This window comes from Chenopodium album, chromosome 25 (assembly GCF_948465745.1).
Source record: "Chenopodium album chromosome 25, dcCheAlbu1.1, whole genome shotgun sequence".
Classification (NCBI taxonomy): Eukaryota; Viridiplantae; Streptophyta; class Magnoliopsida; order Caryophyllales; family Amaranthaceae; genus Chenopodium; species Chenopodium album.
The window spans coordinates 33646597-33664485 of NC_137858.1; the positions used below are offsets into that span (position 1 = coordinate 33646597).

A 17889-nucleotide genomic window follows, 5' to 3' on the forward strand; every position below is an offset into this window, starting at 1 on the left:
TACTACTTTGTTGGTCACTCAAATTAGTGATTTTAAACCTCTATTATTCTTACACATGACTACATGAGCAGCCCTAAATTATTGCTATTTATTCTGCATTTTCACGCAATTAAATCTTATTTTAATTGCATGCTTTTCATAGAATAGGTATGAGTTTGCTACATATAAGAGCAGTCCATTTTATTGTATATCATTCACACTACAGAAGTACTATCAGGTTAATAACATAGCCCTCAATTTGGCAATGAAAGAGTTACTCCCTCCGTCCCTAATTATAGGCCACTTCTAAAGTATTGTAGTCTAATTTGATTTGTTGAAGGTTGATCAATAAATTTGGTTTAGTATTTTATTGTATATCATTCACACTACAGAAGTACTATCAGGTTGTGAATCTTGTAATTTTCGAAGTATTAGTTGGACTTATTACTGACATTATACATTGTCAAAGAAACTTTACAAGACTACATTTTGTTGATACAGAAAGTAGCTGTTCATCTAGAATGTTTCAAATTCTTGATGTCCTAATCACTTTGATACAATTTCTCTCTGGTACTCCAGGGTAAAGCTTTCTTGTTATGTAGAAGGATAATGTAACACTAGGGTTATCAGGCATGATATTCTATCATACCATGAGATATCTATGTACTAAAACCGATATCAAACTCCACCTCGGTTTACAACAAATGGACTTCTCACTTTGTACTTCTTGTTTGTCCATGTGATTGCTCCAAACAGATCTCCTTTAGCAGAAGAAGAGGGAGAGAATGTAACCTCGTAATTCAATTTCTTGGCATCTGCTGTAAATTTTAGTTCATTTGGACTGACATTTACCTCCAGCCCTGCAGGTTTATCTATAGTTACAGTATAGGTTGTGGCTTCATCAGTATCAACATTAGTGACAGTCCTCTTAACTGTAACAGGTTCTGTCGTAGCGTTCATGGATATAGCTATTGATGGATAGTTCATGTTCGATATCATGTCCTTGCTTGAATTTTTAGGACAAGCAAATCCACTAGGAAGTTCAGTTGCAATAAGCTTTATAGCAGAGATATCATATCCATAATAGCACAGAAATTGCAAGTAGTCTGCTGGGTCGGTGTCATACACCAATCCTGGTTGTATTCCTCCTGTCGGGCTTACCTCCCCTGCCCCATAATCATATGGTGTGGCATCCTCTCCTGTTTGTGTTGTTATTGGCTCTTTTAAATTGTTGATTTGAATTGCTGTCAATAAGGTAAATCCTTCAGTAAGTATTCACAAAAACATTTTTAATCGCTTCTTCTCATTTTAAGTTCCCATAATCAGATTTCAGAATGAGTTTTTCAGATTAGTCCGCATTTAGTTTGAAAATTGAAAAAAATAAGTTATTTTTTATCAAGTATTAGCAATTAGGATATATGCAAGACTATTTATGGTCACGAACTTCAGATCATTTGCAGTAAGTATAAAATTTTGATGCTTTGATCACTTACCAGTCGTGATTATAGCAGACTTTACAGCAGCAGGACTCCAGGAAGGATTCTGGGATTTAATGTTGGCAGCAATGCCTGCAACATGAGGGCAAGCCATAGAAGTTCCAGATAGCAAGTTGAATCGAGGAGGCTCTCTTCCCTCAGGCGTGGTTTCTTTTGATTTGTCATTACCTAACCATGCTGCTAGGATATTTACTCCTGGTGCTGCAATATCAGGCTGCATAATGTTTGGGATAAAATTTTAGTTAGTTACAAGTAAAACAAAAAATGTTCGTTCTTCAACCAAACAAAAGATGGCCGGTCTTACCTTGAGAAGGTTTTTAAGGCCTGCTGCAGGACCTCTTGCTGAGAAATAGGCAACTGTTGGTGCTGGCTTAAATGCTGGGATTGTTTTTGTAGCTAAGATTGTTGCAACCGAATTTCTTTAACAAAGTATTTGTACAATTAGCTCATATAATACAACGTATGAAAGAAAGAAATATACTTGTACATCTTAGTATCTTACTCAGTCGAGTTGATGTATGCAAGGATCTCTGCACTATCCTTTGAGGTAATGACAGTCATTGGGAAGGTTCCTGAATTACTGGCAACCAACCGCGTTTTATCATTAACTATTATAATTCCTACACCGCCACTCTTCTTGACTGCTGTTAGTTTCATTCCGGGGCTATATATACTGTTGTCTGCATGCTGACAAAGCACTATTTTTCCTTTTATCATCTCTGCATCAATTGAGTTTGGGTAGCAATTCCTGGGAATAATACATAAATATGCTGAATGACATCAAAACACATACGTCCGAAAAGTAAAAAATAAAATAAGGAAACTCTACTTTGCATCAACTTCAGTTGCAGACTTAGTCTTCGCCGCACTGCCAGATATCAGTGGGTATTTTGGAGACTCTTCAAGCTCAGAGAAGTTAATAGATTCACCCTGAAATTTGAATAAGCAAGGAGTTATTTTTGCACAGTTTATGTGTTATAAGAGGAAAAGATTATACTACAAACTAAGCTAATGATAATACCTTGATCACTTTGTTGTTGCCTAAGACGATATCAGACTCGAGGTCACGATCTATAGTAGTAGCAGCAACAGTTATGATCCAAGGAGCCACGTTGACAACGGATTGAGGAGAAGGGCCGTCATTTCCTGCAGAGCAGAGAACGGTGATCCCCTTTTGTGCTGCATGGAATGCACCTATAGCAATAGGATCAGTGGAGAAATCAGGTGCAAATGATGATGATGCTCCAAGTGATAAGGACAGCATATCAACACCATCTGCAATCGCGTCATCAAAAGCAGCCAAGATAGCAGATCCAGGGCATCCATCAGGGAAGCAAACACGATACATAGCTATGTGTGATGTTGGAGATCCACCCTTTGCTGCACCGTTAGCTAAGCCATAGTATGAAGCGTTTGCTACTGAGACACCTGCTGCTGTTGATGCTACATGTGTGCCGTGGCCTATTTCATCTCTAGGCGACTGCGTTTGTGATTCACTGTCTTCATCTTTATAGTATCTTGCTCCTATCAATTTTCTACAAATATATACACCTTTTGATTACTTAAGATTACAAATACATGCTGTAATAATGTTCTTGAAAAAACTTTTAACAAATCTGACATATAATATACTAGAAAATATATATCATGTATAGTTCCATACATACTTGTTACAATCTGAAGTAGTGAAGTTTTGTCCCACCATACACTTCCCTTTCCATCTTGAAGGAATCGGATCCATTCCTTCGTCGCCAAAGCTCTCAGACTCTGGCCAGATACCTATACTTAAAAAAAAAATGGTCAGAATCTAGAAAACTAAAATTAACTAGAAGAATTTCAATAGAGAATGCAGTACAATAGTACATACAGCTAACTTAGCTTAGTAATTAAAGAAATATACCTGTATCTAAAATCCCAATAATGGTATCTGATCCTTTAGAGGCTGACACTGGAACTGCATTAACGCGTGGTTGGGAGTCAATTAACACAGAAGTTTCGTACTCTAAGAAATCCCATGAACGCGTTGTATGAAGTTGAAGCAGAGGATCTGGAAACACTGAAACAACTCCAGGTTGTTTCCTCATTTGACTAGCCTCTGAGTCTGATAACCGTGCAGCAAATCCTGAAAACCCATTCTTGTAGCTGTGTACTAATGCTTTCTTATTCCTACAACAAGAGTTTCACATACATAAATAAATCAATTTTAAGTGCAGTAAAATTGAACTTATGAATAACTATATGGCTATGTAAAGTACGACAGTACGTAAATGATCTAATATTGTTCATAATAATTGCAACACTTTGACTGATATATAAGTCAATGCACAACTTTTACCATTAATATTTGTAATTATGTATTATAAAGAAGTATAAAAGTTTAATATAATGAAAATATATAAAGACTAATCCAAAATTATTTTTTATGACAACATATGTTTTTTATATATTGGTAAAAGTTATAGTCAAAATAAGCATATAAAATTATAAATAGTAGTAAAAAAAAGTCAAAGTATTGCAATTATTACGAACCAAATGGAGTAGATTAAAACAACATATACATGATTAATGTAGCATACCTTCTTAACAAAGAGCTAAGAAGCATATCATGGCTATTCTTGTAAGCCCCCATGTACACAATATAAACGTTGCCATTCTGAGGCGCCGTAGTAGCATCACTTTCTTTGTAATGTAGGGAGAAGAAGAACACAAAGTAGAAAAACAGAAAGGAAAGAGATATATTCGTGATCATTTTCTTACAAACAACGTTTAATTTCTTAAGGTAATATATATGTTTGCACTCATCTCATGCAGCTAATGCATCATATATATATATAGTCTAGAGTTGCACTGATGCAGTGAAAGAATTCATGATGATCTGATCATGCCATATACAAAAAGTGCGCATGCGTAAACAGCACCAATACAAGTATTAACATAAAGTGCGCCATTATATATTTATCATGGTGCTGTATATACATGGTGGGAGGAAATGGTTGAATGAAGATAAGATTATTCATTAAGATTAAGATAGGATTCAAGTAAATTGAGTAATTAGATATACACTAAATCTTTACTTATATTGCTGCTATAGTATTTAAGGCAAAGCATATTATATAAAATATACAAGTAAATTTGTGTGCACAAATCAATGCAAGGTGATGAACAAAGGCACCAATGTGCTATAAATTTGTGGATGGGAACTTTCTTATGTAGTTGTTGTAAGTGGTATTTCAGTGGGAAGAAGAAATTTTATGTATGATTTGAAGGGCCTACTAGCATAAATTCAAATTGATTCACATACTACCTCCGGTTCTTATTACTCGCAACAAAGAGCTATTATTTATGAGAAATAAAATATTCCTTTGTTGCGAGTAATAAGAACCGGAGGTAGTATATTTCTTGTCATTCTGGCTCTTCATACCGTGTCAGATGATCAAAATAAACAAAATTTTATCAATGTGCCTCAGCTCCTTTCTCATCTAGATCTCTCCACTCTATTTAAGTAGGGTTTTTTTTTTTTTTTTGACGGGATATTTAAGTAGGTTGAGATCATGGATATAGTTTTTATTTTATTTTGTTAATGTAATTATTTAATTTTTTTTTTTAAGTATCCAAAAGTAGAATAGTACATGTAGGCATGTAGCCTGTCAAAAAAGAATAGTACATGTAACATTGTATTTGCAAGAACGAAACACATTTGATTCTACCAAAGCAAAGAAGCAAATTAGTTGGACGCAAAGAAGAAGAAGAAGAAACAGAAGAAATCAAAAAAAAAAAAAAAAGAAATCAAAGCAACTCAAAATATTATATTTAAAAAAAGTAAAGTTGACTTGAAATATCCATAGTAGAGTGTAGAGAGTGATATAAATGAGATATGAGGTTTTAATGGATTAAGAATATACATTGGTAAATCTAGCTAGAAACTATTACTCCGTACTTAATTATTTTGAATTCATCAGGGAGAAAAATCAAGGATTAAGTATTTTGGACAATATACTCCTATACGTAGTTTCACTAACAATGTAATTTTTTCGTTATACATGTTTGTCTAACATATCTAAGAAAATTTGGTACAATGATTCGATGTACTCCTATTTTATTTTTATTTTTTTTTTATTACTTTATATTTATAAAGGGCACACTTGTTAAGATAAGATTTTGATCGTTAATATACTTATTAAAAATGGAGGGAGTATCAGTTTTTTTCCAATTTTACATGTTGGTAATTAGATATATTAAATCAGTAAACATTAAATAAAAAGTGCTGTGACTTAAAAAAAATAAAAAATAAATAAAAAAAAAAAAAGGAAGGAAGAAGAAAAAGTATTAATTGATTAATTTAAAAAAATACACTCCCTATCTAAGTGTGACTCAGTTGGTATGTTACTTTAAACTCATGCACTTCTTATAAGAGAAATAGAATGAGAAGTGGAGTATGACAATATTCTCACTATAAAAAAACATGTAAATTAGAGGAGCAAACCCATTATCTATGTAACTCCCATCAAGAACTATATTTATACTAAAAGACATACCAGCAATGATACGTGTTAATTTCTGGTGTATCATTAGTATATTTTTTTAATAATTAATTAATAGTTTTTGAAGGAAGTTAATTTTTTTTTTAAAAAAAAAATAATTTGTTTTTTGTCAACTATATAAATGAGCAATAATATGTATCATTTTTATGTTGATACAAAATTAATTATGGAATAATAAGGAAATATATAATTTTTTTTAAGATGTTATTTTGTTGGAATATTTTTTAAGAATATCATTTTGATCAAATATTCATGTTACTTCAATTTTGTTCAAGATATTGAACAACTTTTATATTATTCATGCTATAAATAGATTAATTTGTCAAAAAAATATGGATAATAAAAATAATCGTGCATGGCACGGGACCTAACCTAGTTATCATCTATTAAAGAATATCCGAAGAACATTAAATTGAATAGTAAGTTATGTTTTTGTCAAAAATGTACAATTTGCGTCGTGCTACAAATTTATGGGCAAAACACAGAGGCTGGATTTGCAAGTTTTTGTGCTAATTATACTCCCTATAGTCATCCAATATACACCTTTCTTTAGCAACCTTGGATTTAGTGCTCCACTTTCATCCAATGGCAAGGACTTCGTGGGAATTGAGCCAATTCAAGTACATCTATCAATGATGTCTTGACTTATTGGTTAAGATTGATATGAGTGATGTCTTATGTATGATAGGTCTCAGGTTCGATCAAATCATCCACCCTCATTTGTAACTTATTGGCCCTTGTTATGACTCAGGGTTTATTCATATTTACTGAACTAAACTGAACTGAACTCATTGGACCTGAACTGAACTGAATGGAGCTGAACTGAACTGAGCTGAAATGAATAATAGAAGGAAATTAGGAGCTGAGTTGAACTGAACTGAAATTAAGTAATATGAACAGGTCCTCATTTGCATTAATTTAATTTGTTTATAAAAAAATTATATAATCAAGTAAAATGAAACGAAAAGAGTATCATATAATCATTATACAATTATGGAGTATAAGGCTAGATTGTAATATCTATAAGGGACTATATGGCATTTAAAAATTATTAAAAATAAAACCCAACTGACTAGCCCATAGGCCATTATTTAGAAAATGGTTTTATCAAGCTAAAAGCTTGGAAATGTAATCGTTACACAGCAGTCCAATAGGAGGGATACCCAGTCAATTCCCCAGATAAACAAAATTTGTTTATCTAGGGGTATAATTGTCTTTTCAAGTAGCAATGGAGGAGTATATGCGTTTTTCATGTACTAGTTGAGGGGTACATGTGTAATTTTCTCACCAAACAGTAAAAGCAAAAAGCAAACAGTAATTGGACAGCTCACCAAAAGTAATGAATAAATGACCCTGCTTTTTCAATATATTTACAAAAATGCCATCAGATTAACAAAAATTCGTTTATCTGGCAGATTAACTTGTATTTTCCCGTCCAATAGGTTAATTAGCCCAATAGCATTTAATGGTCTCCTTTGATTCTATTTGATTTTATTAGAGACAAGTTAAAGGACGCACGCAATAATAATATAAGTAATCTATCAAGCTTGATTCTCTATTTTTTTCATAATTTTATCTCCTAAAAAAAATTAGAGGGTAATATTAGTGGGTTTTAGAATTGTTGATAAAATAAAATAAAAAAAATATATATATATTACTAAAAAAATGTGTTGATGAATGATGATGTCATGTAGGCCCAATAATAAATTTGATTTTTTAAAAAAAAAAATTAAAAAGAAAAGTTGGCATTTTTTTAAAGCAAGAAGGTAGGGTTAGAGAGAGAGAGAGAGAGAGAGAGAGAGAGAGAGAGAGAGAGAGAGAGAGAGAGAGAGAGAGAGAGAGAGAGAGAGAGAGAGAGAGAGAGAGAGAGAGAGAGAGAGAGAGAGAGAGAGAGAGAGAGAGAGAGAGAGAGAGAGAGAGAGAGAGAGGGATTTTGGAAAAGTGAAATTTATCACCCAAAACCTCCTTTTATTTTACACAAAGTCTGATGTGTGTGACTATATTTTGCTAGTGTAATGGGGGTTACTTGGTCAGTGATAAAGGGGTCATTTCGTCATTGTTATAGAGTTAGGCCCCGTTCTTTAGAGCTGCTCTGCTCTGCTAAGCTCTGCTCTGCTCAAATTAAATCTGCTCTGCTCTGCTCAAAAGAAATATGATCTGCTCTGCTATGCTCTATTTTGAAATAATAATTAATAATAACAACACTAATAATTAATATTCAATAATAATAATTAATATTATATTGATGATAATAATTTATTAATTTGAATAATTATAATAATTATTAACATTAAAAATAATTTTAATAATTACTAATATTAATAATAATTAATGTTTATTAATCATAATAATAATTAATAATAATAATTATCAATAATAATATTTAATATTTCAAACTATTAAGAATTAATATTTAATAATATTATTAATTAATAATTTCTAATAATTAAACCAATTCTTTCAAAAAAATAAATAGTATTAATAATATATAATAAAAATTAATAACAATTTCTTTTATAAACATTTGATATTAGAATCACAATATGAAAAAATATTTTATGTGGGTATTGATTGATAGTTCATAGAGTTAAATTTAATTTTTAAATCTTTCCATATAATTTAAGAATTAAAAAAAAAAGAGGTTGTTTTCAAGTAGTACTTTGTATATTATTGTTATTTTAGGGTTAAAAATATATGATTAAGACAAATTTATTAGTAAAATCATTATCACTCATTAAATCATTATATTTTAAAATTTTTGTGAAATAAATATAAGAAAACCGTTGTCTTTTATCTTTCTACTATTAACATATGTTGAATATGGTACACATATATTTATGCTTTCACTCACCTAAATCTATATGCACATAATAATAATAATAATAATAATAATAATAATAATAATAATAATAATAATAATAATAACATTAATAATAATAACATTGATAATAGTATTAATAATAATGTTGAAATCTGTTCTGCTCTGCTCGGCTATACTCTGCTCTGCTATTCTGAAATCTGCTTTGCTCTGCTCTGCTGAAATTTAATCTGCTCTGCTGAAATTTAATCTGCTCTGCTCTGCCCAGAAGCTCAAAAGAACATGGCCTTACTCGGTCAGCATTTTAGGGTTACTCGATTGGTATTACTGGGGTTACTTAGAGCCTATTCTGATTTACTGAACTGAACTTATTAGAGCTGAACTGAACTAAACTAAACTGAACTGAATTGAACTGTTTGACTATTAATTAGTGATTTTTAACTACGGATAATTGATTTTTGATTATGTATTATTATATTTATAAGTGTGTATACAAAAATGCATATTAAAATATTTATGAAAAATAATAATAATAATAATAATAATAATAATATTACTATTATTATTATTATTATTATTATTATTATTATTATTATTATTGTTATTATTATTGTTATTATTATTATTATTATTATTATTATCGTTTTTGTAATAAATGCTAAAAAGTATGAAATTTGGCTTAAATTATCATTAGCAATATTATTAGACATAAAGATAAACTGAAGTAACTTATTAAAGTTGAAATGAACTGAACTGAACTGAACTGATTGGAGCTGAACTAAACTGAATTGAACTTAAGCTGAAGAGAACTGGCCTTAGTCCATGTTATAGGGGTTACTTTAAGTTACCGGCCGCACACAAGACAGGTTATTTATTCACATTATATATATGATAAGTCTCAATATTCAATTATTGCTAGACTGGGTTAGCTACTAATTTTGATGTCATGCCATCTTGTTTTTTTTTTTTTTTTTTTTTTTTTTTTTTTTTTTTTTTTTGTAATATATATAAATAATATATATTTCTATAAACCATAATTAATGTGAAAATTCATTTTATTGTTAGATTTTTAGGGAATCGATCCAATTCAAGTACACCCTCTATCTATCAATGATGTCTTGGCCTAATGGTTAATACTGATGTGGGTGATGTCCTATGTATGATTTCAAATCTTCCACCCATATTTGTAACTTATTTGTACTTATGACTCATTCACATTAAATAAAATAAAAATTAAAAAACCTATTTAATCAAGTAATATAAAATGAAACAAAAAAGGTATCATATAATCATTATACAATTATGGAGTTTTGGAGTAAAAGGCTAGATTGTAATATCTATAAGGAACTATAAGGCAATAAATGAAAAAAAAAATGGCTAGCCCATAGCTAGGCTATTGTCTAGAAAATGGTTTTATAAAGCTAAAAGCTTGTATTATAGGGAACGAAATAGTTGCAATCAGCCCAATAGGTTAATTAAGCCCAATAACATTTGATGGACTCCTTTGATTTTATTTATTTATTTTACACATCCTTTGATTCTATTTGATTTCATTAGAGAAAGTTAAAATGTGCGTGTGAAATGTAAGTAATCTAACAAGCTTGATTTTGAGAATGAGGGATACCTCAAGTGGTTAGAGCTTTTCGATCGATTTCAGAAGATTTTGGAATCGATTCTCACAGCCAAAAACACAAGTATTTTTACTGAACTGAACTTAATTTTACTGAACTGAAATTATTTTTACTGAACTGAAATTATTTTTACTGATTTTCTATTATAATTCTTCTTTAAGAAAACTGAATTTTACTGAACTGAACTTATTTTTACTGACCTGAAATTATTTTTACTGAATTGAACTTATTTTTACTGAACTGAAATTATTTTTACTTAATATTATTTTTTTAAGGTGAAGAGAACAGGGCCTAACCCAAGCTAAGAAGACATGAATATGCCTTTGGAGAAAAGTCAAACAAAAGAGAAGAAGAGTTCTCTAACAAGAGCTAAGTTCCCTAACAGGAACTTGAAGACAGCTAGCTGAGGTGTCAACTTTGTTTACGATCGAAGACAGAAAGAACTTCGCCTGCGTGAAGCCCAAGTAGTCCACATTTACAGAATCGTGGCACATCAATATTTATTTAGTTAAGATTTTATCTTCTAAATTTATTGTTAAATATGTTAAGTAGATATACACATGAAACCTATTAGAAGCATGACAAGTTGCTTGGCAAATTTAATTAAAATAGGAAAAGATAAATAATAAATTTTAAGAAAAGATTTTCTAATTGTTTTTATTTCTTAAAATATGTTTAACAAAAAGATATTATTCCTTTTGTTAAATCTTTCTTTATCTTATTTTTCTGTAAAGACTTTCTTTCAAATGATTTACATAAAACCGTGTTTTGAGATTTAGTTAAATAAACTTATTTATGTTTTGTAAAACCCTACTTGCTATACGAGTTCATCTTGTATAAATAGTAGGGATCTCATTTCATAAGTTTTGTGAGTTATGCGTGAAGAAATCTCAGAGTATAATTTGTGTAAGTTTGCCAAGCTTATAACCTTGTCATGTTGGTTTCAGATTTCGTGCATTGCTTACCTAACATATACTAGGTGTCATATAATTTGTATTCGATGGGTTATTTGGGTGAGAGTGTGAATTTAACATTGCATACAGTGGTGAGGGCTTCTAGTGTGAAGCTATGTATTGTAGTACTTTGGGAGTACAAGAGAATCTAAGTGTGGGACTTAGATTGGGTAGGATAGGGTTCTACTATGTAGCAAGTTCGATCTGGAACTTGTGAGTAAAGGTTTGTTTATAATAGGTTGTAACTTGGTGTTTGCCCTATTATAGTGAAGTGGGTTTTGGTGTTGGAAATCCCTTAGAAGGATCGATGTTTTACTTCCAGTTGGGCACTGGAAGGTTTCCTCGTAAAATCCTGTGTGCATTGCAAGTTCCTTTATATTTTGTTTTATATTCCACAAAAGTAGTCACTAGGAACTCACATACAATTCACCCCCCCTCTTGTAGTGTTCGTCTCAACTAATAATAATAATAACAATAATAATAATAATAATAATCGGCACAACGTTATTCGTGGCACCCTAGTTGATATTTGTTTTCGGTCTAGGAATTCTGCTCGAAAGGAGGATAACGTTGGGTTGACTTGAGGGAACGACGATGTTTTCACCTTTGACACAATCGGGGTTGTCTGACTTCGTTCCTGGTCGTGTTGTGTCGGCGGCGGCTCAGCGGAAGCGGGACAAATATGGGGCACGTTGCAGGGCTATTGGCTATGGTTTTCTTCCTTTCTCCTTTTCTTCCTTAGGGTAATTAGAGAAGGATGCTATTGCGTTGCTGAAGCGGGTTCAGGCGTTCGCTAAGACTTAGGATATTGGTGCTCGTGTAGCTTCTTACATCTTCAGTAGGATCGGATTCGCTATGCCTAGAGGGGTGGGGGCCCAGATTGTATCTCGGCTCCCTACCAATTTCTTGTATATTGATTGAATTTGTAGGTTAATAATAATAATAATAATAATAATAATAATAATAATAATAATAATAATAATAATAATAATAATAATAATAATAATAATAATAATAATAATAATAATAAAGTATGTATTCTGGTCTAAACTTTTCCAGTCTATTTTGAATTAATCTGATCCGGTCTGAATTATCCTGATCTAATCTTAATAATTATGATCTGAACACAAATCTGAAATAAGTATCTAAAATAAGTTGAAGAGAACATGACCTTATTCATATTTTATTATTACTTTTACAAAATTAAAGGAACTTAAGTTTTTCTTTTTATAACCTTTCTACTCTCTCCGTTTTTAAATCCTTGCTCCACTTTCCTTTTTCGGCTATTTTTAAATACTTGCACCATTTCCTCATTTGGAAAGCTTTTCAATATTTAATTAATTTTTCTCATCAAATGGACCCAACAATATTAATTTCTCTCCACTACTTTTAGCTTTTTATAATTTTTTATTCTTCCACCAACCCCATTATCTCCATATTTTATTACTTTCTCCAATTTCTCCTAAAACTCCGCACATGGAGAAATGGAGCAAGTGTTTAAAAACGGAGGGAGTATGTTGATACTTCTTGCTTTTTTTCAATGTGGGACTTGAGTAAATTATGACTCAAGTTTTTCTTTTTATAACCTCTATATATTTATACTCCTTATTGTTTCTTCAATGTGGAACCGACCCACTTATTATTTCAAACTATTATAAATCGACCCGTTATAAACCGAAAACTAAAAAACAGAACCCAAAACCGAACCGTATACCCGATTGACACTTCTAATAAATGGTATCATAATTTTACCTTCTACCAACTAATTACACGTAGAGCTTCGCACAAAGCTAAGTTTTATACGCATTTGTTATACAGATCTAAGTTAATTATATACGAGTACTTATTTGTTACAATTGATAACTTTTATACCACTATAATAAAGAGACGTTGATTTTTGTACCGAATCGTTTCATTGATCGCCAAATAACTCAAAAGTTAACCTCCTCCAATGACGATATATTGGTGTCATTTGAGCCAGGTTATCTCCAAAAACATAGCCAAACTTATGCTATATTATCTAGCAAGTAGCAGGATATTCGTATATATTAAAGTCTTGTAAAGAACTTCAGCACATGTGATGTGAAACAAACTTTATCATATAGTGGTCTCCAAACAAACTTTACTAAAATTAAAATACCAGAAAGTAATAAATTTAGTATATATATAAATATATATATATATATATATATATATATATATATATATATATATATATATATATATATATATTTATATATATTTATATATATATATATATAAATAAATAAATAATAACTACTTGTATTATTCTAGTTATTCTATATACTAAAATACATAAATAGGAGAATATTTATATATTGATGAAAGTGAAGGGCAAAAAGTCCAAAGATGATAACTTTAATTAGTACTATTATTATTATCATGATATAAATTGCTACGAGTTGTAATTTTCATTGAGGATAGGATGAAATTAAGGACAAGATGATAGTGATATGTTGATACGATATAACCAAAAATATATGTACTATATCTTCGAAGAACACATCTTTATTTATGTGCATATGTAATTCATACGTCAAACTGATAGTATGGTATTTGAAACTACATTTTCAGAAGCATCCCTACCATGAAAAGGATTTATATCCCTTTCATATGGTGATCGATTAGCATATATAGCCGCATAATTAATCATGTTGCTTCAATTTGTAAGATAAAATAGGACATATTATAGTGTGTGGTACTCCGAATGTGGTGTGTGGTATGTGCTTAATGCGCGTGTCTATACTATAAATGGATGCGTTTTCTGAGGCTCTGTTTTTAGTTCACCTTAATTTTCCTGATGCGACTAAATTTGTTATGATATGAAATTAATTTGTTTACTAATTTGGTTTGGTGCATGTAGACGTTTTAAAAGTTATGATTATTATAATTTTGTTAAAATGTATTAGGTCAATATTATAGCTAGCTAGCTAGCTAGTTGCATAGTCTTTTAGATGAAATACTACAAGAGGGGGGTGGGTGAATTGTAGTATGGAGCTTGCTAGTCACTTTTCGCGGAATTAAAAGAAACTTAACACAATAGAGAAATAGTGCAAGAGAGATTTTACGAGGAAAACTTCCTAAGCCAAATAGGAAGTGAAAAACCTCGACCCCAAGGGATTTTGACTCAAAACATTCCACTAAAATAGGCCAACGACTCTGTTACAACCTATGAGGAACTAGAGCCTCTACCGAGTTCCTCAACGAACTCATATCCCCAACAACTATTCCCTCTAATAATTGCTGCTCGAAATCTTCCCTCAAAGACCTCTTTTCTCACTCAAGGCTTCACTCAAAGCCTTACTCTTTCTCTTTCTCTCAAGCTTCACTCCAAGCTTTCTCTACATACAACGAACTCACTCAAGTTCTCACCCCAATACAAGAGTTTACTCAACCCTTATAAATTCCCCATTACAAGAGTTCACTCAAACCCTTAAACAACTCAAACCCTTTTGTTAAAATGTTATTTAGATGAAATACTACAAGAGGGGGGGGTGAATTGTAGTATGGAGCTTGCTAGTCACTTTTCGCGAAATTAAAAGAAACTTAACGCAATAGAGAAATAGTGCAAGAGAGATTTTACGAGGAAAACTTCCTAGGTCAAATAGGAAGTGAAAAACCTCGACCCCAAGGGATTTTGACTCAAAACATTCCAATAAAATAGGCCAATGACTCTGTTACAACCTATGAGGAACTAGAGCCTCTACCGAGTTCCTCAACGAACTCATATCCCCAACAACTATTCCCTCTAATAGTTGCTGCTCGAAATCTTCCCTCAAAGACCTCTCTTCTCACTCAAGATTTCACTCAAAGCCTTACTCTTTCTCTTTCTCTCAAGCTTCACTCCAAGCTTTCTCTACATACAACAAACTCACTCAAGTTCTCACCCCAATACAAGAGTTTACTCAACCCTTATAAATTCCCCATTACAAGAGTTCACTCAAACCCTTAAACAACTCTCAAATACATATAAAAGATATAATGTATAAAGCTAATATGTTGAACATTTTGAGACTTGTAAGGAACTTGGAACCTGGAGGAACTAGCTTACCAACGTGGAGAGAAAATTTATTTCTTTTCTACTGCTCTACCACTTTGGATAAACTCCATTATGGAATGACTCAATTAAGCCAGACAGTTTGGAATGAATGAAAACTTCTCTTTTTATAGTGCTTCAAAGACAAACCCATTCTCCCCATGATCTTCAACCATAATAGTAGTGCTTCCTAAATTCTAGGCATTATCTCCATTAACTCCATGAACATAAGAAGTAATGGAAGACATGGATTGGAGTTAAAAACATGTTCTCCATGATCTCCTTATTTTTCTCCAATAAAAAGTTGTTTCAAATTAAACGTGAAAAGTAATTTTTATTTTTCCAAAAACTTAATAAATAAAAATAGAAAATATAAAACAATTAAATCCTAACCGAATCAGATTTTTATCAATTAAAAACTGATTCGGATTTTATTCATTAAAAATAAATAATTTATAAAAACTATTTTATCATAAAACAACTAACCTATTTAATTTGAAATATTAAACCAATTAGAGATTAAATAGGAAGCAACCTATAATAAATCCCTAAAATATAGGAGAAGATAAGGAGAATAAAATATATTTTTTGACTAACAAGAAAATCAGATTTTATTTTGAAAACTTATCTTTTATAAAATAAAATCTATTTAAAATAAATAATACTTAGTCAAAACTAACTACCTAAAAAGTAGGCAAAGATAATGCAATGACTATTAACGTTGAAAACTGACTTTTAGAGCTGTGCAAACTCGTGTTTCTCCTATACACGAATTTTAGACTAACCCGTAAGGAACTGGCTGGCCAGCAACACCCAGTTCCTTCCAGACTGTCAGTTCCTTCAAGATTAAAGTTCCAATTTAGTTCCATAGGCATGTTCCAAACAAATTCTCTTGTCCAACATACTTACATGATTCCTAGAAAAATATACTCCTATTTTTCTGTCTTCATGTTTCTCTGATGAAGCTTCTACTCCGATGCTTCCGTTCCTGTCAAGGAACTTATCATTTCTTGTTCCCCCTCAGGAACTGCTACTTATTCCTTGCAAAGAACATCTTCTCATTCTTCTTAAGAACTGCATGTAAAGTCTAACAATATGTTTGTACGTTTAGACTTCTTCTCTTTGTGTTCCCTTAAGGAACTCAAGCACGATCCGTACATTTTAAACCTGTACTCATTCATCTTCATACTTCATGACTTGTTCATGCACATCTCAATACACATATTAGTTAGATAATCATCATTTGTTCACAATCATCAAAACCTTACAACAATACAAAATGTAGAGATATTTCAAGTATCAAGACTAAGAGTAATCATGCTGTAATTAGGGATGTCAGTGGGGCGGGTCAAGTAGGAGACCCGCCCCATCCCCGCCCCAGTGGGGCGGGGATGGGTCTCGGTTTGGCGGGTGGTGGGGCGGGAATGGGGATAAAAACCATACCCGCCATGGGTGGTGGGGCGGGGTGGATTATAAGTTTTACCCGCCCCATTCCCGCCCCGCCCCGCCCTACCCGCCCCATCCCCACCTCATACCCACGTCTATATATAGGGATGTTAGTGGGGCGGGGATGGGTCTCGGTTTGGCGGGTGGTGGGGCGGGGATGGAGATAAAAACCATACCCGCCATGGGTGATGGGGCGGGGTGGATTTTAAGTTATACCCGCCCCATCCCCGCCCCGCCCCACCCGCCCTATCCCCACATCATACCCACATCTATCTATCTTTTAATGTAAAATTACATACTTTTGTACTATTTATAAATTAATTACGTAAAATACAATATTAATTATAATAGTTTGTACGACACTTATATTATAACACAAAAATGTGTGTAGAACGTTTTATTTTATAATTCGTATCAATTATGTAGGATTGTGTATTTGAGATACGAATATTAGGTGGATCTTGGGTGGAGATTAGGCAGGTCTTAGGTGGGGATGGATATCCAAGTGGGGGGTGGGGCGGGGATGGGGATGAAAATTGGATCCGTCACGGGGATGTGTATTTGAGAGACGGAGATTAGGTGGGTCTTAGGTGGGGATTAGGCGGGTCTTTGGTGGGGATTAGGTTGGTATGGATATCCAAGTGGAGGGTGGGGCGGGGATGGTTTTGGAGTTGTACCCGTCGGAGCGGGGATGGGGATGAACTTTGGACCCGTCGCGGGGATGGAAATGGGGATGGGGATGAAAATTTTAGGTGGGCATGGGGATGGGAAGGCCAACATCCGCCCCGCCCCGCCCCATTGACATCCCTAGTTGTAATCACCAATCACTAAGGTTCTTCCGGCTCCTCATGATCAAGAACATATTGAATCCATATGTCTCTAATCTCGTCAATATCTTCTGAAGAATATGTGCAAGGATCTTTGGGAAATATCTACAACATATGCCATTACTAAATGAGTAAAGAAAG

General features: G+C 32.4%; 1 protein-coding gene across 1 annotated transcript; it reads right to left on the reverse strand.

Moving 5' to 3' along the window:
* Nucleotides 1-416: 416 nt before the first annotated feature.
* LOC145614615 (CO(2)-response secreted protease-like) lies at nt 417-4253 on the reverse strand. The gene is made up of 9 exons (XM_081669678.1): nt 4052-4253; nt 3376-3641; nt 3143-3254; nt 2497-3010; nt 2305-2405; nt 1978-2223; nt 1780-1894; nt 1473-1689; nt 417-1223 (listed from the first exon to the last, which is right to left on the reverse strand). Exons 1-9 carry the CDS (start codon nt 4222-4224, stop codon nt 658-660), a joined length of 2310 nt encoding a protein of 769 aa, XP_081525804.1. The 5' UTR covers nt 4225-4253; the 3' UTR covers nt 417-657.
* Between the last annotated feature and the right edge of the window lie 13636 nt (nt 4254-17889).

Excerpts from the sequence above, each read along its gene's own strand:
- LOC145614615 (XM_081669678.1), bottom strand. The coding sequence starts at position 4,224 with ATGATCACGAATATATCTCTTTCCTTTCTGTTTTTCTACTTTGTGTTC. Across the intron at positions 3,642-4,051 it reads CTTAGCTCTTTGTTAAGAAG|GAATAAGAAAGCATTAGTAC; the intron begins GTATGCTACATT and ends CTCTTGTTGTAG. Across the intron at positions 1,690-1,779 it reads GCCTTAAAAACCTTCTCAAG|CCTGATATTGCAGCACCAGG; the intron begins GTAAGACCGGCC and ends AACATTATGCAG.